Consider the following 23,944-nt stretch of genomic DNA (forward strand, 5'->3'; position numbering starts at 1 on the left):
GGAGTAATTTCAGAGTGGTACCTAACGGAGGATATCTGGAGTAATCTCAGAATGGTAGTTAATGGGTGAAAAGTGGAGTAATCTTGGAGTGCTAGCTAATGGAGGAAACCTGGAGTAATCTCAAAGTGCTAGCTATCGGAGGAAACCTGGAGTAATCTCAGAATGGTAGTGAATGGATGAAACCTGGAGTAATCTTGGAACGCTAGCTCATGGAGGAAAGCTGGTGTAATCTCAGAGTGCTAGTTAACAGAGGAAACCTGGAGTAATCTCAGAATGGTAGTTAATGGATGAAACCTGGAGTAATCTTGGAGTGCTAGTGAATGGAGGAAATCTGGAGTAATCTCAGAGTTATAGCTAATGGAGGAAACCTGGGGTAATCTCAGAGTGCTTGCTAATGGACGAAACCTGGAGTGATTTTGGAGCACCACAGTGCAGAGGAAACCTGCAGCAAACAAGGAGTGGCCTCACTGCTGGAAACCTGGAGCAAAGCCCGCAAAGATCCTGAAGTGTCGGCTTCGGGAAGAAAGGAAAGTTTTTGAACTGAATCCTATGAAACGAAACATGTCACTGTCAAACCTGGAATACTGCTCCAAAAGCACTGTGCTACTTCTCCCTGGTTATGGCGCCTAGTGAGGGAAGGTGTAGGGTACAGAGTAATCCTGGGAGTGAGCAGCTTAACTCGAGAGCTTGGGCCTTGCAAAGATAATAAGAAGGATGGGAGTGTCAGATAGAGCGGAAACAGGAATGTGGATTGTGGGATGGCGTGTCAGAGAGATGGGAGGGAGTGGGAATTTGCAGCTGTGTTTGGAAGGATGGTAAGGAGTGGGATTGGGTGGTTGCGAGTGGAGAAAAGCGTTAACATGGGGAGCTGTGTTTTCTGCAAAGGCCTGAGCAGCAGGAATGTTGTAAATAGGAATAGGGCTGAGAGAGGGTCCGCAGCAAATGGATGAATGGAACCTGGGTGTTTTATGGACAAATAGGAATAGGTTGGGGAACAGTGGGGCAGAGATTAAGATTGGAAGAACAATGGTGGATGGGGAAGAGAGAATGGAAGATTATTGATTTTAAGGATAGTAGAACAAACCTTCAATGTTTGTCTTGCTCTCGACTCTGTCTTTGTAATGTTCCAGTGTGAGTGTAGATGCAAAGGGGTAGGAGGTGTGGAAATTATTGAGACAAGCCTTGCCTACCAGGAGCTGCCAACCAATCAGAAGCTTGATACTTTATTTTGAAGGAAAAAGCGTAAATATGTAATAATCTTTTGGAGGGAAGTGATTTATAGGAGCCAGCACAGGCACTGGGCCTCCTCCCATTTCAATCATTCTCTCCTTTATTGAGTCTAAACCCAGGGAAGGGTTTAGATATATCAGTGTTGAGTTTAGGGAATGAAAGAAGTGAGTCTATTATGTCTTTGTGAGATCCTATGGTTTGGTTCCAGTCACTATGTGACATGTAAAGACCAAGTACAGATAGGTTCCATTCTGAAGAAATATCATTTTGGACTCTGACATCAATGCAGGTTCTCTCGCCAAGATGCTGTCAGGGCTGCTGAGTTTCTCCAGCACTTCCTGCTTTGATTTCAAATTGGCCGTGCCTGAAGTTCTCAGTTCAGAATTGTGATCCTTTTATAGACCGTAAATGTGAACCATAGTTCAAGGAGACAGAAGGAGAGATGTGCCTTTTAAAAGCAACATTAGTTGGGGAGTTGGTTGATGCAGAGAAGGGGATTCTGGTAACAGTTTTAGAGTTATGATCAGAGTTAGTCTATAGGATTATTAGTTGAAAAGGAAAAGGAAGAACTACCAATTATGCAGTTCCTTTCACAACCATCAGATGTTCCAAAGTATTTTACAACCACTAAAATACTTTCTGAAGTGTAGTCACTGTTGGAATGTAGGAAACATAGTAGACAATTTGTGCTCAGTAAACTCCCACAAACAATAATGTGATTAGGATTAGATAATCTGGTTTTTGTGATGCTGATTGAGATTTAAATATTGGTCATGATGCTAGGGATAAGCCCCCTTCTCTTTATCAGAATAATGGCATGTAATCCTACAGCCTGACCCCAACCCACCAGCAGAACAGCCGCTCCTGGGTTGAACAGGCAATTGGCGGCACATGATTAATCTGCTCTCTGGAGGCAGGTGGGTTGTTAAGGTAACTAAACTGCAAATCTTAGGCTTTGGGTAGAATTTAATGCCCGCCCCATGGTATGTTTCATGTCTGGCATTGGAGGGGAATGGGGGTAAACCTTTTAATCAAGCAGAAGGGTGGAGAATGGGGAACCCACTTCCTTCCTACTTCAATCCCAATTAAGTCCATGGCAGGAAAGCTCATACACAACCTTCCATTCCCATTGCCAACTAAGGCCTTTAAGTGAACAATTAACAGCATTATCCTTTCATCACTCATATCCACTCAGTGGGAATTGCCAGTTGCAAACCAAGAAGCAAACTCTGTCCGGGTTCCTTATCAGCTCTGGACCTCATTCAAAGCTATTTAAGGCCTGATTGAAGGACCCAGCACTGCTGAGAACCATCTTCCTGCCCTTGATGTGAACATCCTTCCCCCCTCCACTTTTCACCATGATCCATCACCTATGGTATGTGGTCCTCAGCAACCCTGGGCCTCAGGTGGGTGCAGTACTGGCAGCAACCACTGCCACCTGGTGGCATTGTCTAGCATTGAAGAGCCGCAGGCTTCTGGTTGGTTGACAGGTCTGGGCAGATGGGACCTTTCGTTCCTCGTCCTCCTCCTCCCCCCAGAATCTGCCCAAAAACAAGGTAACATGAGCCTCTCACAAGCTCTGTATTTGGCAAAAAAGACCTATACCAATGAAAGGGAAAAAACAGTAAAATTAGTAAATGAGACATAGTGGTCAGACTTGTCTTGTCCACTACAAATTGGAGCTCCAGTGCAAACATGATCATTTCCAAGTCTTACTTTTTTACTGACGTTTTCCTCTGTGTACCGATATTGCACCCTACCCTTTATTTATATTCCAAATATAATGCTGGGGATTGACTGTGTTTTCTGTGCCTTAGGAACCTGCCAACTGAGGAGATTGGGACGAGGTTTGGAGTGAGGGGTTGATGGTTTGGGTCAGGTGGATGAAACGGGCAAGTAAGTGCCTTTCTTGCACTGCTTTTGGGTTGAGAGGAGTTGAAGTGCTTCCTCCTGCCATCCATTCTACCCAAGAAATCAGCTTTTATCCTGCAGTCATGAGCCCTGCCCATCTCTTCCCCAATCCCCTTCACTCTTTTCCTAATATTCGCTGCCTGTGATCTGCTATCTCAAGTCCAGCTTCTCAGTTTGGCTGGCTGTGATGGAGTGGGGGAAGAAGGTGATGGAAAGCCATACAAAACAAAAGGAACCCCTGCTGTTTGTCTCAGCAGGATTTCATGTAAATGTGTAGTTCTGGGTTTAACAGGACTAAATCCCTCCTACTCCTGCCAGCACTCTCTCCTGTTATTTTCAGTGTAAGCGGATCTCCCAATCCAAAGAGTTGGAAAAACCATTATTTGAGAGCACTGCCAGCACTGAGTCTCAAAATCATGGGCTGTCAACTATTCTTGTGTCATTTAGCTTTACAATCTAATTAACATAATCACCTTATTCCTTCAATATTATCAACATTCCAAAAAGTTATAGAAGTGTGGTGACCACAACTGCAGTCAGTACAGGAATTCATCTTAGCTGTCTATGTCACATATAAATGTGAAGAATGTAGGCAAGCAATAATGTAAATCTAAGGATACGCACTTCTAATATCCCTCTAAACGTGAATCAGTATATCCTGCGGTTCCTCAGTAACTTCAGCTGAATAGATGAAGCCCTGCAATTTCTGCAAGTATGCTGCTACAGATGGTGACTCCATCCAATAAGATTATGACTGCAACTGCAAACCTATTAAACGACATTTAGCTTTTGTTGAAGCTGTTTCTGCAATCTGTTTCTCTGCTCTGTGCTCTTCTTGCTAATTTACTGCACACCAGGCAGCATATTTGTATACATCAACTACCATATAGCTCCTCAGTGGAAAGTAAATAAAGTTTCTCATTGTGGTCACTGTTCCTGAAACACACCCCCACACCCAACCAAAACTTTGAGCACCTGGCTTGCTCATTCCCCAATACCAGATCTACTATGGTCCCCTCCCTTGTTAGACACACCTAACAGACTCCCCCCCACAACCCGCGCCCCCCCCACACCCCATCCATGCCCTGCCACAAGCAAATCTCAATCAATATATGGGAAGTTAAAATCACCCACCACAACAACCCTGTTATTTTCACATTTTTCCATAATCTGACCATATATCTGTCCCTCTATCATCTGCTGGCTATTAGGAGGCTTGTAGTACAATCCCATCAAAATAATTGCACACTTCCTTTTCCTGAGAACTACCCATATGGCCTCACTGGATGACCCCTCCATCAGTACCTTATCAGTAACACAAATCCCCCACCTCTATCTCACCTGAAACATCTAAATCCTGGAACATTAAGCTGCCAGTCTGCCTCAGTCTCAACCAAATCTCTGTAATAGCTGCAATGTCATATTTATATGTTTTAATCCAGGCTCTAAATTTATCTGGATTATCTGTCATACACTTCACATTAAAACAAATACATCTCAGAACGCCAGTCCCGATGTGTTGAGTAACCTCTCCCTGTCAGTTCTCCTCTCAGCCTTACTCGCCTTGTTCTCTGACTCCTCCTTAGTCATTTTACTGGCTGACCTACAGCTCTGGCTCCCAGGCCCATGCCACATTAGTTTAAACCTTTCTGAGTGGCACAAGCAAACCTCCCTGCCACAATACTGGTGCCCCTCCAGTTTAAGTGTAACCCATCCTCTTGTACAGGTCCCACCTGCCCTGGAAGACATTCCAGTGATCCACATATCTGAAGCCCTCCCTCCTAGACCAGCTCTTTAGCCATGTACTTAACTGTATTAACTTCCTATTCCTAGCCTCACTAGAACATGGCACAGGAAGTAATGCTGAGATTACAACTCTAGAAGCCCTGCTTTTCAATTTCCTACCTAACTGCATGAACTCCCTCTGCAGCACCTCATCTCTCTTTCTGCCTATATCATTTGTACCAATATGGACCACAAGCTTTGGCTGCTCACCCTTCCCCCTTCAGAATATCCTATGCTGGCTCACAGACATCCTTAACCATAGAACCAGGGATGCAACACACCCTTCTGAAGTCTCGCTTGCAGCCATAGAAATTCCTAATTGTGCCTCTGACTACAGAGTCCACTATCACTACTGCTTGTCTATACTTTGACCCTGCCTGCTGTACAACAGAGCTAATCATGGTGTCACAGGTCTGGCAGCTGCTGCTGCTTTCCCCTGAGAGACCATCCCCCTGCAACACCATCCAAAACGGTCTGCCTGTTTGAGAGAAGAATGGCCACAGGAGACTCCTGCACTGTCTGCCCACACTTACTCATCTTCCTGGTGTTCACCCACTTCTCTGCCTGTGTAGTCCTTACTGGTGGGCTGACCAGCTCACTAAACATGCTGTCCATGACATTCTTAGCCGCCTGGATGTTCCACAGGGATTCCATTCACAACTCCAGATACTCCATGCGATCAGTCAGGAGCTGCAGCTGAACATACTTCCGGCAATTGTCCCTGATTTTCCACATTTTGCAGTAGGAGCATTCCATGAGGACAAGTTTTCTTGCCATTCGAAATTATTGCCTAAAATCTGAGGAACTGTGTGCAAAACTGATTTAGATTGATTTATCTTTTTAAATCTTGATCTCCCTGTATCTGACTTAAACTTTATTTTCATTGTGCGTTTGTGCACTCCTTGTTAAGTGAAATAGACTTTGCATTGCTGGCACATTCAATGAAATTCGGAATGAGTCTCTTTAATTGTAACACATTATCTGAAAGTACATTGAAATCATGTTTTACTTCAGAAACACAATGGACATTTACCTGTTTGTATTAAAGATATTCCTGAAGGAAGCATCATTCATCATGGAAATGTTCTTTTAACAGTGGAGAATACAGATTCAAAATGTTTTTTGGCTGACAAACTACACTGAGGATTGTTTTTGCTGCTTCTTATTCAAACTCGCTGCCTGATCCTGTCAGAATTCAGTATAATGGTAGCGTGTGTTCGCCCCAGGTTTGGTACCGCTGTCCCTCTTCTGCTCTTAACCTCACCCTCACCTCTGTGCCACAATGGGGAAGGTCGTCGGGAGAATATGGTGGTAGCATCCCACTCAGAGGCAGAGGCAGCAGGCTATGTTAGAAATGTTAGTGATGACTGGAAATCAGTTTTAAAAGTGGCAAATTTTGCTTTTCTTTACTGCTCAGGCCATTAAACTGACTGGAATGACTTCTGAGTCTAATTTCAGCCCCTTATAAACATATTATAGTTTGGAAGCATGAATGGTGAGATAAGTTGGAACTCTAGTGGCTATTATCCCATTTGCATTTATAATGTTAGGCTTTAAGGGACTGGGTTCAATGATGACTTTATTTGTGTTCCATTATCACATTCTGTGCACTCCAGATACATTGAAAACTTGCTGAATATTTAACACACTGACTCTTAAACCAGTAATGAAATTCAAACTTTGTGATTCTGTGAATTAAAATGAATGGACTAGTCTTCGTTATGACTGAGGCTTTCTGCAGTATTAATCTAGCAGAAAAAAATTTAAATGCTTTCTCTCAACAGGCTATTCTTGTTCAGGTCTGGTATCCTATCACCAATTGTTACCATATCCAAGGAATTTAACAAGATTCTGGCTCTGTATTTACACAAAACATCAGGGAAGCTGGATAGTCTGGAGTTCAAATTACATGACTTTGGTCACAGGGGAGCCTCTTCTCAGGAGGTACTATTACTTACATTCTATTTAAACATCGGACTTAGTTGTCCTTCACTAAAGGTGCATCAGGCGGTGAGGAAGGCAAGTAGTGTGTTGCCCTTAAGAGGGAGAAGCAATGTCTTGCTGAAACTGTATAGGGCTTTGGTGAGATGATACCTCAAATATGGTGTGCAGTTTTGGTCTCCTTTGCTGAGAATGTTCTGGCTATGGAGGGAGTGCAATGAAGATTTACTGGATCAGTTAGAACTATATTATTTGGATTTTAGAAGAATAATGGAGTTCTCAAAGAAACCTATAAAATTCTAACAGGGTAAAGGCTGGAAGGATTTCCTGATGTCCAGGGAGTTCAGAACCAGAGTCACAGATGGAGGATATGAGGTATGCTACTTAGGACTGAGATGAGAAGAAATTTCTTTACCCAGAAAGTGGTGAGCCTGTGGAATTCGCTGCCACAGAAAGCAGTTGAGGCCAAAGCTGGATGATCAGCCATTATCATATTGAATGCAAGAGCCGAGTGGTCTACTCCTGCACCTATTTTCTGTATTTCTACGTTTCACGTACTCTGGCTAGCATGGAAAAAGTTCTCTTTGCTCCCTATGAATTGTAACGTTTGTTAAAGTGGTTTTCTTCTGAATATAATGATTTGAGCTGGACTTAAGCTCCTGGGTTTTGTTTCTTCCTTTTAAGACTTCTGGCTAGAGTCCTAGAGCATGGAGAAAAAAAAACTATTCCTTTTTGTGAAGTAGTTGTCAGCTTATTTAGCTTTTCATATGTAAATTAATTTTGTCAGTTGAGTATAAAAGTAATTAAAAATTGCAACCAGTGCAAATATTCTCAGAAGTTCGGATCTTGTGGACAGAATGACCTATCCAAGGTGAAAATCTCAGACGTTACACTGGCAATTAGATGCATGCATTACAAGGTTGAATGCCCATTTCTTTGCATTATAGACCCAATCAAAAATGAGCACATTAACCAGCTGTAGTTTGAAGCTTCGAACCTTATTATCCTAAAAATACCTTTAATGGTATCACATATTCCTTGCTCGTAGTATCTTTTAAAATTGTCAATAAAAAAAGCAGCATTTCATCTCAATATCTGATTATGTTGATTTTTGTATGTTGAGTTATGTTAATTTTTAAGGCAGTTGACTTTCTGCTTAAGGTCAATGAGTCTCTGGCAAGTCAATGACTCTGTGACTCTATGACTGTATTAATGGGCTGTTCCTACAGACCTAATCTTCGACCAAGTGACTACCTATAAATTAACTTAATCCAGACAAAATATTAGAGAAAATGCTCTTACAAGATTTTAGATTACAAAACAGAAGCTCTGAACTGTGTTTCAACCTTGGAGAAAATGTTTTTCACTCTTATCCTCCAATCCCAAGAATTTTGCTAACGCTCAAACAGTGGTTGATCAAAGTAAACATCATTTTCTGGTTGGCAAAAGCTGCATCTGTGTGCCTGTTAAAGTTAAAGTGATATCTGGTTCTAGTTCCAATAGGCATGGTACTACATATTTCTGGATATAAGGTGTTCAGGGAAGATGGGGTAAGTGAGATAGTATTGATTAAGGGGAATATTACAGAGAGAGTGGTTATTGTAAAGGAGTTAAAGTATGAATCCACTGCTTAGACTTAAGAAACACAGAAATATCATAAGACCATATGAAATAGGAACAGGAATAGGCTGTTAGGCCTCCTGAACCTGCTCTGGCATTCAAAAGGATCGTGGCTGATCCGACATTCCTCGTGTCCACTTTCCTGTGTTTTTTCTGTAACCCTTGAATTCCGCTATTGATCAAGAATCTATCTATCTCAGCCTTAAGTATACACAATGATTGTGTCCCCACAGCTCTCTGTGCTGTGAAGAAATTCCTCTTTATCTCAGTCTTACATTGACAGTTCTTTATTCTGAGACTATGCCCTCTAGTCCTAGACTTTTCCATGAGGGGAAACATCCTCTCAGCATTTACCCTGTTATGTCCTTTAAGAATCCTATCTGTTTCAACGAGATTACGTCTCATTCTTCTAAACTCCAGTGAGTAGAGCCCTAACCTGTTTAATCTTTGCTCATAAAATAATCCCTCCAAACCAGGGATCATTCTAGTGAACTGCCTCCAATGTCCTATCTTTCCTTAAATAAGGGGACCAAAACTGCTCACAGTACTCCAAATATAGTCTCACCAGCATCTTGTATGGTTGCTATAAGACTTAGTTACTTTTATTCCCTTGAAATAAGGGCAACTGTTCTATTAGCCTTCCTGATTACCTGCTGTACCTATGTGCTAGCTTTCTGTGTTTCATGGAAAACTACCCTCAAGTCTATTTGTCTTGAAGCTTTCTGCAATTTTTCTGCATTTAAATACTATCATTACACTGCAGGATATATTCTATCAACTACTAACCAGTGGGAAAAATATGAAGCTATATTGCAGAATACTCAGAGAGGATACATTCCAGTGAATAGGAAAGAATAGGAAGGACACACAAATTGTGCTTGACTGAGGAAGTTAAATATTGTATCCAATTGAAAGATAAAGCACATAATTCTGCAAATGGTAGATGGCAGATAGAAGATTTGATAGAATGTGAAGAAGAGCAAAGAGTGACTAAAAGATTAAGAAGGAAGGAGAAATTGGAGGATGGGAGAAAGCTAGCTAGAAATTAAAAAAAAAGATAGTAAGAGTTTTGTGGAGGGCTTCTCTCCTTGAACTCTAGCAAGTTATCTCAAGTAATTCACTGCAGTGTGTCTCATTAAGTGTGTACCTTGCCTTTTGGCACCCTACTTGTGCTACTGTCCATTTGGCAATGCCTGAATACTCGCCACTGTTGGGATCTCACGAGATTGTTGGCCCTGGGGCCACAGTTAAATACCAACTGTGCACCAGGCCAAATGCTGCCATCTAGGAGCTGGCCTTTATAGTGCACATAGAGGAAGGGGAACAAAAAAGAAATGCCTCTGAAGGCTTCTACTTCACAGGTTGTAGACAGGACAGTTCATTGCACACAGAAATTCACATTCATATATGTATTGCTATTTTATCTATCTGATCGACTGAGATTATAACTGCTGCTACAAGAATCAATTACCCAGGTTTCCCATCTGTAACATCATCCCATCTTAGAACCCTGTCTAAGCAAGTTCTGCTCATTTCCTAATGTTCAGCACAGCCTAACATCTTCTCACTGTTGAGCAGGAGAACATTATATTACTGGAAAGCCTTCAAACTGTTGAAAACATTAAGTTCCATTCAACAAAAGCAAAAGCAAAGAAGAAAACAAATAAAATAAGTCGCATTTGTTCTGGGAGTAAACACAAACTGTTTGCTTTTCAAACAAAAGCAAATTCATGATCAATAAATAATCACTGCATCCCCCAGCTCTCACCTATTACATCTGGATGTCAATTACATCTTTTCTAGTATGTAACACCCAATGCCACACCACTCTATCATGCTGAAGGTGATGTTTTTCCTTAGGAGACTGCTGTCACTTTCCCAGCTCTTCAACATATATTACATGTTCCCTGCTCCTATTGTATGGAGCAAAGAACTGTTTTCTGTGAGGGTTGTGAATCATTGGACCTCAGTTTCCCAGACAGTGGTAGAAGTAGAGTCATTGAATGTGTTGAAGGCAGAGGTAGGTATGTTAATATAGCATGTAGTTAAGAAATTGATTGGGATTACTTGATTCACTCATTGACTGGGTAGATGTAAAGCAGAACAGGTGGGACTAGTGAATGGAAGGAGCTGTAAAACTGTAATTAACAAATTCTATCCATAATGAAAGGTGTCTTGGGTTCTGTCTCACTAACTGGCTTGGATCTGCATTGACATTTGTAATCGAGGGTGAGTTGCCTGAAGTTGAAGGTTAGAAACTAAGTTAATTTCAGACTGAACATTGTAACTGGAGCTATTTACAGAAAAATTTTAACTGATTCTGCATCTTCATTGAATAAGTTCCAGTATATAACAAGTTATTCGTTATTATTTACTGAAGAAGCCTAGTTCATGTATTTTTTTGCTCTGTGCCTAATATAGAGAAAGCATTTGGTTGACCATGTTGGGCACTGTGTAAAGCAATTAATGTTATGTTGTAACCTTTGGATCAGTGGGATAAGAGAAAGGCAACGCTCAGTAATGACATAACTTGTGTCCTCATTGTGCATTTTCCATTGATCAAAACATTGGTTGGAAGTTATATCCCAACACTTACCATGGACCATATTAATTATTCCATCTGAGCAAAATAATCGCTGTTGATTTCAGCCAGTATTCGCCATTGTAACTCCAATTACAATCTTCTCTACAAAAAGAACTCTCAGGGATATTTTGGCTAACTGTCATTTTCATCGAATTTCAGGAAGGGTTTCTCTTTGTGAGGCCTAGTGAGTTTTCTCACACTATTGGCCCAAACTGGTACCCCTCTAGTTCAATGCTGGCCTGATTCTACCATTTGCCATTGCCAGAGGTATGCATCACTGCTGGGATTTCCACGATAGGCCAGCATTCCTGACTCTGGCACTATTTTTAAAATGCCAGTTAAGCAGTTGTTTTCAGGAGCTAACCTACATGACTGTGCACAATAGTCCTGGACATGGCACACAAGGGCAAATTGGCACCTGTTTCAAGGACAGGGATCTGGAAAACCTGGTGGATGGGATGGCACAGAAAGTGTCATTGTCCTTCCCCAGGATAGCGAGAGGAGGTTGCATCACCAGGCTCTGCCAGCCTGGACCAAATTTGCCACTTTGTTCAGTGTGATCTGAACTGTGTACACCCAGCAGTGCGAGCAAAAGGTCAATAATCTTCGTCCCTTCACCAGGTAAGTGCAATCATCTTCCCTCTGCCACCTTACACTCCTTCAATCTCTGCTGCACACATTTCTCATCAAGGCCCATGCTGTACCACAGTCACCTTCTTGCTCCTACCCACCTAGACACCCCAAATTCCAAATCTTGTATGGTATCTCGGTGCTCTATTCTCTCACTCAGGACACATCACCATGCTTCCCCCACCTGCACCAATACAGCCAGCTGTGCCATCCACTTTCATCTCATTCTGTCACACACCTTTGCCTCATTCCAGGAGAAAAAGGCCATTAACAGGGCTGAAAGTGCCAAGACAGTTGCTGGGATGTCCAACATCCAGAGCCTCATCCCCTTTGTGGACACAATCCTGGCTGTTGCCGGGGATCACCAGGAACACTTCAGTGGAGATGTCAGGTACAAGTGTCATGTCTGCAGTGGCTGTGTTTTAGTGAGCTGGCCCATGAGAAATGCCTTTCTTCAAGGCAAAAATGCCTTGGAGGAAGCATTGGCAAGGCTGCCTCCTGCACTGTGCACCAGCTCGAATACTGACATTTCGGTGGCATTTTATCTAGATTGGAATTGGGAGCAGCTGCTGCTGAGCACATCACCACATGTCTCTGCAGCTGGTGGGGAAGAAATGCCCCAAGCCATGCACGGTTACAATTTATGATTTTGTTGAAATGCACAAGCAGACACAGGAGCAATGCATACAGGTCTGTTTCACTTTCACTCTATGGGTATGTACTGAATTGCGTTTCCCTTTGAAGGACCCCACATCGCACAGATTTGAGGCCCTCTCCCTCACCGAATGAAGCATTTACCACACCCACTGCAGGTGTAGTCACAACCATTTTCAATTCCATTGTGCCCTTGTGTTTTACAGGATGCTGGGAGGCAACACTGGGCTCTCCTCAGACAGTAAGATCCACGCTTTGCTTGGGTGTATTCCAAAGCATAAATATAGCTTACCTGGTAGCCTTTTCTGTTAATTGTCTAGATGGCACACCTCTGCAGGTCTATATGCAATCTGTCTACATGAGTCTACCTGCCACTTTCTCCTCCTTCCCAGCCCCAGGCAAATCAGGTGGATGTGCCAAGTCTGGGAGTGCACTGTTCCCCTGGAAGCCCTGGTTGATTACCTGCCCCTCCCTTTGCATGACCCTTTCTCTCCCATCTTTCTATTCCCCGTCCCCTATACTGAGTTACCCTCTTCACAACTGTAATCCCCTCTGCACCCTATCATTTTAAATCAAATCCCAACAATTGAGTTCCCCAGCCTCCCTTCTGTTGCAGTCATCCCTGCTTGACCTCCCCTCCCAACCCCTATCAATACTTCATGGACACAGCCCCCGGATTGACTCTGTTTCCCACTGAAGCAGCTTAGTTGGACAACCTGAATGGTTAGTGATCAGGACCCTGACTGACATCTCCACACCTCCCCAGCTGTGTTCCCCAGACTGGTTGCTCTGGACTCACAGGATGACTGTGACCCACTGCCTGGGCTGTAGAGATATGGAACCCTTGATCATGACTGCCTCAACTGGATGCCTTACTGTGCATAACCCTTGGTCTGAGATTGGAGGCTGTGGCAGCACTCCCTGATTGACAGGTACCTCCTTGGACTTCAGTGTGGACTACTCCCCTTAGAGTTTGGACATGACCATTTGCTTGCTTGGACATTCAGTGTATTTGTCACATAAGATGCTGGCACATTGAACAGGCCTGAGATTCATGTTGCAATGAGATGTACAGCAACATGAGGATAGATAAATGTTTGGTAATTATAACACACAACAAGAAATGGGAAAACATAACATAAGGATTAATTCCAGGAATGTCTGGGATATGGTCAACGCGTGTATTAAAAATCAAAATATCATGAGGCAATGAATTATGTATGACATAGAAGCTTTGGTAGGACAGATAGTGATATTGTTCAGGCAGGGGGAACTGTACTATTTACAAGAAGCTTCAACCTAGTAATGAATGTTTTAATCACAGACTAATCCAACTGCACAGTGTTGGTCAGCGGATACACACCAGTAGAATGTGAAGTGGATTGATTAAAATGTCACTTAGATCCTTTAAATAATATAGACTGCAGCTTAAGGAACTTGAATTCTACCTGCTTCAGGTTTGGGGATGACAGCATACACAAATCATTAAGAGGAGTGGTGATTCCCGACAAGCTAGTTTTGCTGAACTACTTTATCAACACAGATGTGGTGTCAAGTGAAATACCTTTGCTGTAGCAGGGCATCATGATGGCTCATAGTGAGTGTCCCATTTGCAAGGGACATTAACAAAGTTGTAATAATGATCTTAAAGTTATGGTATAAAGAGAAAAAGATTATTTTTCATTTTGTAGATATGGCAGCAAGATGTAGTCAGTGTATCTAGACAGATACATGAATGGGCAGGCAGCAGAGGGATACAGATAATTGGAAAATAGGCGACAAGTTTAGATAGAGGATTTGGATTGGCGCAGGCTTGGAGGGCCGAAGGGCCTGTTCCTGTGCTGTAATTTTCTTTTCTTTGTACAGTAATATATAGTAAAAAGAAAAGAGCAAGAGTAAAAGATAATATAATTGAAATATGATAGGGACTGGACTAGGGGCATTGTCTAAATTCTTAACTGACAATGAGGGAGAATGAATTTAGGGATACGTGTGAAAACATGGTAATGAATACAGCAGCACAATGTTCCTTTAGTAATGGAGTGGATGAAAGAAATTACACATTAATTGATGACATGCTTCACAAAATCCTAATGGATCAGTCAAGGTGTAACTTAACATCTGCCCTAGAGTTAGCAGTCCATGCAAGGAAATCACTGCAAATGTTTGGGGACTGCAGTCCATATCAGTTCAGTGCTCCTTCCCTGGCATTGGAAAGGGCTCCAATTAGGTCCAATTTTTCAGAGCACTGGAATTGCCTGAACACACTGAGAAGGGCATTCATTAAGGCTGAGGTTTAAAAAAAAATCACAAAACAGAGGGGCAGAAAGAGTTGAAATGTCTGGGTATTGTTTTCAGTAGTCATGGAAAATAGTAACTTTGCAGCATGTAAACTTAATTGCTAGGACGCATTGCTCGAAGTTAATTGCACTGACTTTACACTGACAGAAATTGAATGAGTCACAGAAAGTGATAAAGCATTGCATACTTTGCCTACACATATGCTGGTCATTTATGGGGATCAGATTACGGCAGATCAAATATAGACAAAGTAACACTAAACAAGACTACTTGATCCAGAGGACAACACCTGAATGTCGACAGTAGAATAACATTTGTGCCAGAAGGGGCCTGTATATGAAGGAATGTCTCAATTCTAGGGAAAGCAGGGAAAGTCACTGGCAAATACAATCATTGACCAAATCTGCAATGCACAGGATGTCCAAATATACAGGAGATAAGATCCATGGGTGGCAATGTTAGCTACAAATGTAGAAGGCTAGAAAGTGCAGTTTGCATTCTGAAAGTGGACTTGGAAGCACACATGGTTCCTGGAAAACCTTCTGAACTTGTGAAATGAATTTGGATTACCGGAAATGGAGATGGGATAGGAAAAGTTTGGTTCACCTACTGACCCAATGCATCCTGAGGTGCTCTATGTCTAGAAAGCTGCCTATTAATGAGGTGAGATGCGCAATAAATAAGTTCATTTCGAAGCAATAATCCCTTTTAATAAACAATTCACCGCGGCTTTGTGAGAAACATGCCTCGTCAACAAGCAAGATGCATAAAGTTGCAAGAACTTACTCCTGACATTGAGAGAGGGCTCGCTGGACTTCTTGCATGATTTTCCCACATTTCCCACTATAGCCCAGAACCCTATAAGATTCCAGCCTCTATTTGACTGCCCACAGATGCCATTATACCTGATGAGTTTGTCTGCACCTTCAGCATCTGTACGACTTAACTTTCATTACAGAAGAATGCAGCACATGACTATAAAAATGTGATCTGAATTACATTGGTGAACTCTGGTTCAATTATTGCGTTATCTCACATTGCCGTTTCACCTGATGACTACACTCATTCACTATTTCAAATTTGGAGTTCCATAAAAGATCAACTAACAATGGTCTGATAATCTTTGCTCACAGATCCTTACCTCGTTTTTTTTTCAACTCACCATCACATAAACTTGTTTGATGGCACTTTCAACCCGCCTATCTCTCTGTAGGTAGAAACTTTGGATATTGTCCGGACAATAGTTTTGACACAATCATTTTGTGAACTCGGTGATAGAAGGGCCAGTAAAAGGAGTGTTCTTCAGGTATCTTTTCACTAGCTAAGGATTTTGGTTTTCACTGAGGGATTAATCCAGCTGCTGAATATATTACGATGTTCTATCCAATCATGGCTCATCTGTGACCTTGTGTTCCTCCTGCAGTGTTGTGATCTCTATTTTCAATATATCAAAGACCTCAGGTCATACCTTTGGAATGGCTCCAGCACTCATTTTTTGTGCTATTTTCTTGGGCTGTTCTTGAGTTATATTTGATATTTTTGATTTGTTATGACTTTTACCTCTCTCTTGAGACTGTGGTGCTGCCATTATACTCATCAGAAACATAGGATGTACTGCAGGCAGAAAAAAAAACTTATTTCTAAGCAACCTCCTGCTGGATGAATGGAATTTATAACAGTTAGTGGGGTCAACAGCTGTCAGATGAAGTTAGGCTCCATTTCATCTTGTAGCCAATGGAAATTGCTCAGAATATTTTTGCAAGATAGTTAGGAGATGCAATCCAGGACCTTCCTTTAAACTATTATCTATCGATTTGTTTTCCAATAATGGGCCCTGTTTGACTCATCAGTCCTTCAGAGATTTACTGTTAGGTACTATATGACAGTCAGAAATATGCATAAAATTAAAGCACAACATTTTAAAAACATTTTCTCTTTGTAGTATCACAGTAAAAAGCTGGCAAAATGACTTGAATGATTTATTAACACTTGATTTTCTAGCACATTTTGGGTGCTTCTGCACCAGTATTTGGTTTAACTTTCACAGTGGACAGATCATTGGCAAGATGAGGAGCTGACATGAAAGAGGAATTGAGTGGAGTGCGACAATTATGAATTCTAGACCCTCAAATATTTACATCTTTATTAATGACTTGGAGAAGGGGAAGTGTGTAATTTATCCAGATTTGGTGATGATACAATAGTAGGTCATGTTTGATGAGGATGTAAGGAATCTGCAAGGGAATGTAGATAGGTTGAGTGAGTAGGTAAAACCTGGTAGATGGGATTTAATGTAGGAAAGTATGACATCATCCACTTAGAAAAATCAAAAGGCAGATTATCATTTAAGTGGAGAGAAATTCTGAGAAGTGTGACATAGAGGGATCTGGGTGTTCTTCTGCATGAAACACAAAATGTTAGCATGCGGGTGCAGCAAGTAATTAAGGTGGCAAAAAGAAGTTTGCCTTTAGTGCTCGTGCGTTCAAGTTTAAAAATAGGGAAGTCTTATTACAACTGGACAGGTTGCTGGCAAGGCCATTGGAGTGTTGTGCACAGTTTATGATCCCGTATTTAAGAATATACTGGTGCTAGAGGTAGTTCAAAAGAGACATTCACTAGGCTGATTCCTGGGATGAAAGAGTTGACTTATCAAGAATGGCTAAACAGGTTAGGCCTTTATTCATTAACGTTTAGAAGAATGGGGGTGTCGTATTGAAACATACAAGATTCTGAGGCGTCTTGGTAGGGTAGCTGTTGAGCAGATGTTTCCACTGATGGGGAACTTCAAACTAGAGGGCAGAGTTATAAAATCAGGAGACATTCATTTAAAGCTGAAATGAGAAGGAATTTCTCCTCCCAGAGGGTAGTGAATGTCTGGAATTCTCTATCCCAGAGAGTTGTGGAAGTGAGATCACTGAAAGTATTCAAAGAGGAGATAGGTAGATTTTTGAACAACGAATCGAGGGCTGTGAGAAACTGGCATGAAAGAGGAGTTGAGACCTGGAGCAGATCAGCCATGATTTTGTAGAATGGTGAGGCAAGCTTGAGGGGGACAAATATCCTATTCCTGTTCCTATTTCTTATTTCCTTATGATCTGACACAGCCACTAGCATACAGGTATTATGCACTTGCCTTAAAGGCTGATATAGATTGGGAGTCAGTGTGGTAAGTCATTTAGGCACAAATGGTTGCATCCAGCCAGCCTGGAGACAAAAGGTTAGCTCATTCAGTGGAGCACAGTGGAGTTCCACTGTAGAGAAAAAGAAAGATTTGCCTTTATTTGGCACCATTCCTAACCACCAGACATCGCAAAGCATTCTACTGTCAATGAAACACTTTTGAAGTGTAGTTACTGATATTATGTGAGGAAAGCATGTAAATTGATGATGAAAAGACAGCCAGGGGGTAATCAAACCCCATCCTGTAATTTTCTCAGGTACAATCCTTCTGTTCCAAACACAGTCCAAAAACAAATTCTAATTGTGGCCACTCCCTGCCAGACTGACCATCTCTTTATGAGGCCCCAGTTAACATTCAACATCTGCCATCTACTTCAGCATGAGGCCTCCTCAGAGCCAAAGCACCTAGAGAACATTTTTTTTAACCAAGAAACTCAATTAACTCTTGGGCCTTCCTCATGAGCAAATAACAGTTTGCTAATTCAATATTTTTTAAAAACAAACAACCTACTGCTATCCGTCCAAAAGTCATCTTTCGTCTCACAGTTCATTAATTTCTCCTGGAACTGGTCCACACAGTAAGCTTCCATAAACGCCAGTGTGGTAAGAAACAGCTAGTTTGTCAGGACAGCAGCGTACCTCATGTTTTTTCTTTGAAATAGTGCCACAGGATCTCTTGCATCCACTTGAGAGGGCAGACATGATTTTGGTTTAACACCCCATTTGAATGACAGTGCAGCACTCCCTCAGTACTACACTGGACCAGCAGCCTAGATTTTGTGGTTAAATCCTGGCATAAGACTTGAACCTGTGGCAGCCTCTCTGGCAAATTCATAACCTTGCCACCAAAAACCAATCAGATTTTTTCCAGAAACCTCCAAATAGCAGAAGTTCTTATGTATAATTCCCTTATTTGCAAGATGGCCTAGCCCTTTAAGGAACAGTAAAACAGCTCCCATCTTACATTTCTGCATTTGTTGTCTGCAAAACGATGTACTTATTTGTTGCTGGAACCAACATGATCTAAATGAACATGTATCCTGGCATTGTATCAGCAGGTTGACTGCCTGTCATCAGGAAACAGCTGCACCACAGGCTTCCTCCGCACCCTAGAACATTTTGGAGAGGTTCTGGGGAGCAGCCTGTGTTGGCAGCAGCAGGTGGCAGTGCATACCCAGCAAGATAGCGCAACGTCTCCAGCGATACTACAGAAATAAAATTCATGTCCATTGTCTTCCTATATACTAACTCCAGCAGGAACATACTTGGCACTCTCCAACTTTGCTCAACTGTTGCTAACATTATTAACAGAACTGCAAAGGCAGATTTAGCAACTTCTTCAGTACCAATGCGAATTACCCTCAATTATTCTTCATGACAATATGCTATCTCATCTTTAACTCACTATGTAATGTCTTTAAAAGACACAAAAATTGGTTTGTCAATGTAATTGCTCTATTTGTAGTAGATTTGTAGGAATATTCTCATTTATATAGCAAACGGTGTAAAAGGATACATTGGAGGGCAATTGTTATAATATATTTACTTCTGTTATGATATCCAGTAGTATCTAAAATGGAGATATGTACATTTCAGTTGTATGCCCTATTGCTTCAGTTTGTTGGAACTGTGAAGACATGACTTAGGAAGAAAGATAGCAGTTGAAAGACTGTCCTTAGGTTTTCTAATGCCACCTAAATGATTCTGGAAATGATCTCCAGGCTGAGTATTCTCCAGGTTTTGGATCAGAAATGACTGAGTGTCATTGTTAGCAGCATCAGCCCTATTTAAGTAAGAAGAGGTTCAATGATCTCGCAGTCAATGATTTAAGCATTGAAAGTGAGCACAGCTGTTTACCTCTGCAAGTTTCCGTGCAACATTGCCAAATCATTCCCTCTACACGCAACTCCTGCTGAGGAGCACAGAAAAAGAGGAAAAATGACTTGCATCTTCATAGCTCATGATAGGCCCTGTTGAACAATTTATCAAGTGATCTCTCATGGAATTTATGTTCATGATTCATTAAATTTTTCTCTAACCATGCAATCTGTGATAAAGGTGATGTTTCCTCCTTTGATAAATTTTCATTAGTTTAGGTGATGGCCCAGTGATATTATCACTAGACTATTAATCCAGAGACCCTGGTAATTTTCCATGGACCTAGGTTCAAATCCTGCATGGAACATGATAGAATTTGAGTTCAATAAATATCTGGAATTAGGAGTTTAGTGATGACCGTGAAACCATTGTCAATTGTTGGGAAAACCCACTATCATAATTTAGGGAAGGAAACTTTCATCCGTAACCTGTTCTGGCCTTCATATGACCCAGACCCAAAGCAATGAGGTCGATCGTGATGAGCAATGAATGCTGGCCAAGCCACTGATGCCCACATCCAGTGAATGAATAAAAAGGATTTCCTCATACCACTGTCCCCTCCCATAACTATTCTTTCCAATATCATTGGCCACCACTGCTCTTTACCAAACCTTACCTGCTCTTTTAGAGATTATTCCATTCTAAAATTGTAACTTCCATCATATTTCACAACTATCATATTCACAACGAGTCTGATATCATCATTTCACATCAAAGCCACATCTTTGATTTATAACAATATTTTAACATTGGAAGAGTGAAATTCTTGTTTCTTTTAACTTTTTCCAAGATCATGAGGTAAATATTTAATGTCACATGGAGTAAAGCTAGTAATATAAATTTGGAATAGAAAATAACATTACCATTGTTTGCATAACATTCAGCTGTTGTCACCATCAATTTTCTGTCCAGGCAAAGGCTGAAAATCTATTGCCAAGACTGTTCTGAATCTGACCAATTATCATCATCTTGATGCCTGCATTTCTTCTTTCTTAATCAAATATCTTTTTCAACTTTCTGGTCTTAAATGGAACTCTCCCATCTCCTTCATTGTTAGAAGTTACTTCCAAGAAGTTTGTTTTCTTTCATGCCAAGCAAGCCTTTCCTTTTATCTCTGTACATTGCTCGTCAATGCCCAAGTCCATCCAGCATAGGAATGCTGCTTTCATATTTAAAAAAACAATTCTTACTGAAATAACTCCACAGAGGCCAGTTTTCCATCACCAAGACATCCTTTATTTACATGTGAAAAGTCCTTGACTCTGGCACAGCCTTGTCAGAGTCAGAACCCAGCATGCCAGAATTGCTGATACTCGTCTTTTTAATCTGTCTGCCAAGGCTCCCTGATTGAACCAGATTAACAGTCCCAATCAGGGAACTCATATTCTCTGAGAACAAGAGATGCTGGAAGTCATAGTGGGTCAGATAGCATCCATGGAGACACAGCAAGCTTGATTCTAGATGACTCTTCATCAGAAACAAAAACAGAAGTTGCGAGAAAAGCTCAGTAAGTCTGGCAGCATCTGTGAAGAGAAATCAGAGTTATGTTTCAGTCCGGTGACCCTTCCATGGAATAGGACTCTTCATCAGGTTCACTTGGCTGACCTTGTTACTATCACTACACGTGCACCTTCAGAAGTTCTGCTTCTGGACTGGATACAATACAATAATAATCTATCACACTCTTGATGATATTTTAAATTTTATTCTTTGTGAGCTTAGCCGCCAATTCTTCTCCTTTTGGTTTTATATTCGAGTTTCATGTAAGCAGTTTTCTCCCTGAAACCACAGCTGAAGAAATTCTTGGGTCTTTCAATTTTTCCTTTCTTTTAGTTGCAGACTTTAAAAGACCGAATTTGACATCACCTATTTGCAATGCACTTACATCTCATTATCCGCTAATTTGCTGCCCATGGATCTGCATACTCTACTCTGAACTCTTCTGATGAAGTAGTTTTGTGAGAAAGATCAGTCTGTTGATTGCAGACTTGCACTGTTTAACTCTAGTCACAATCCAGTGTCAGTGTAACTGTTGTTGAAATGAGTGATATGTGAATATAGTAATCCAAAACAATTACAGGAATAATAAAACTGACAATAATTTGAAGTTAGAATTAGAAACTGCTACCTACCCTGGTATATATCACTTTTGCTGCCTGTTAGCAAACTTGGTACCTGTGGGTAAGGCAAATGAAACTGGCCAAATCATTTAGCACCTTATTGATGAAAAGGTCACTGCTCCCACAACTCTCCTCTGTTATATCACTATCCATTGATCAAACAAAGGTTCTGCATATCACTCAGCATGATCCAATTACATTAGTTAGGGCTACATGGCCAAGATCTTGACAGTGCAAGAGAACTTAAGAAAATGTGTAGGTGCTGGTGGGTATGCTCGGCAGAAAAAGAAGGGGAAGAAAAGCAAAATTGTGCATCTACAGTGTTGACTGAAGTTATAGGATAAACTCTGTCAAAGCCTTTGGCTCAAAATATCTAAAGCATGAGTTTTACACCTCTATTTAAAAGTTTAATGAATGGGCAAAGGCTTGGTCAAGTAAGTTCAAGTCAGCACGGTAACCAGTACTGGAACAAGGATAATATTTACTGGACTGGTAATCCAAAGGCTTGAACTAATCGCCTGGAGGCAAGAATTTAGATCCCACTGTGGCAGTTTAATGACTGGGGAAATTAATAATCTAGAATACAAAGCTACTCCCACAAGCAGTGATCATGAAATAACCAGATTGTCACATCTGGTTTATTAATGTCCTTCAGGGAACGAAATCTGCAATCTTAACTGAGTCTGACCTATATGTGACTCCAGACAGCAACAAGGACGACTATTAAGTGCCCTTTAAAATGGCCAAGGAAGTTTGTTAACTTTATCAAACAGCAACAGCAAAGTTGAATAATATTATGTCCATTGGATTCCTTTATGAATTTTGTTAGTAACATCTTAAAAAAACTCCAACAATTTTGGAAATTTGTTAACTCTATCAAACAGCAACAGAAAAGTTGAATAATATTATGTCCATTGGATTTCCTTTACGAATTTTGTTAGTAACATCTTAAAAAAGCTCCAACAATTTTATCAAAAATGATATGCCATTCACATATGCCCAAAAATTCCCAATCAGATAATTATCAACCAAGCGTTTATGTATCCCAACTTTTATAATAAATTCTAGCATTTTTTCCTACTACTGATATAGAGCTAACAGGTTTGAAAATCCCTGCTTTCTCTCTTGCTCCCTTCTTAAATATTGGAGTGATATTTGCAACCTTTGAAGCTATAAGAATCATTTGAGAAGCCAATCACGAAGTAATCACCAATGCATTGACTATCCCTATAGCCACATAGAATCCCGATAGTGTGGAATCAGGCAATTCGGCCCATTGAGTCCACACCAACTGTCTGAAAATTGTCCCAGCCAGATCCACCCCCCTATCCTATCCACGTAACCTCACATTTCCGAGGGCTAACCCACCCAGTCTGTACATCCCTGGACATGATGGACAATTTAGCATGGCCAGTCCATCTAACCTACACATCCTTGGACTGTGGGAGGAACCTAGAGCACCTGGAGGAAATCCACATAGAAACGGGGGGAATGTGCAAACTCCACATAGTCTCCCAAAGATGGAATCAGTCCTGGGTCCCTGGTGCTGTGAGGCAGCAGTGCTAATCAATGAGCCACTGTGCTGCCCCAAACATCATTCAACACTCTTAAATGAAGACTATCAGATCCTGGAGATTTATCAACTTTCAGCCCCATTAATTTCCCAGCACCAGTTTCCTCTTAATTGTGCTAATTTCTTTCACCTCCCCATTCTTCCTAACCAGTTGGATCTCTACTTCTGGGAGATTTCGGCATCTTCCTCAATGAAAGTAGGTACAGCGTAATCATTTAGCTTCTCTGTCATTTCCAAATGCCCCATTACAAATTATCTTGACCCTGTCTTTAATAGATCCTTATTCATTTTGGCAAAATGTTTGCACTTTATGTACCTGTATAAGCTTTTACAATCTGTTTTTATATTTTTTATAGATTGCATTCATATTCTGTTTTCCCTTTCTTTATCATTTTTTTGGTCTTTCTTTATTATATTCCGTAAACCTCCCAATCCTCAGATATTACTGCTTTTTGACAACTATATAGACCTTTTCTTTTATTCTTGTGCAATGCTGAACTTCCGTTTGTTAACCACATCTGACTGACCTTTCTTGAG

At 41.1% G+C, this 23,944-nt stretch overlaps 1 protein-coding gene across 1 annotated transcript in view; it reads left to right on the forward strand.

Moving 5' to 3' along the window:
• Positions 1–5,934: 5,934 nt before the first annotated feature.
• Positions 5,935–23,944, forward strand: part of nampt2 (nicotinamide phosphoribosyltransferase 2) — a gene marked incomplete at its 5' end in the record, with an annotated part of 47,914 nt that continues 29,904 nt past the window's right edge. Inside the window, 4 exon segments of the mRNA XM_048606731.1 lie at positions 5,935–6,039; positions 6,041–6,068; positions 6,709–6,743; positions 6,745–6,868. Coding sequence (XP_048462688.1) covers positions 5,935–6,039; positions 6,041–6,068; positions 6,709–6,743; positions 6,745–6,868 — 292 coding nt within the window.

Source organism: Rhincodon typus, chromosome 16 (assembly GCF_021869965.1).
Source record: "Rhincodon typus isolate 14 chromosome 16, sRhiTyp1.1, whole genome shotgun sequence".
Lineage (NCBI taxonomy): Eukaryota > Metazoa > Chordata > Chondrichthyes > Orectolobiformes > Rhincodontidae > Rhincodon > Rhincodon typus.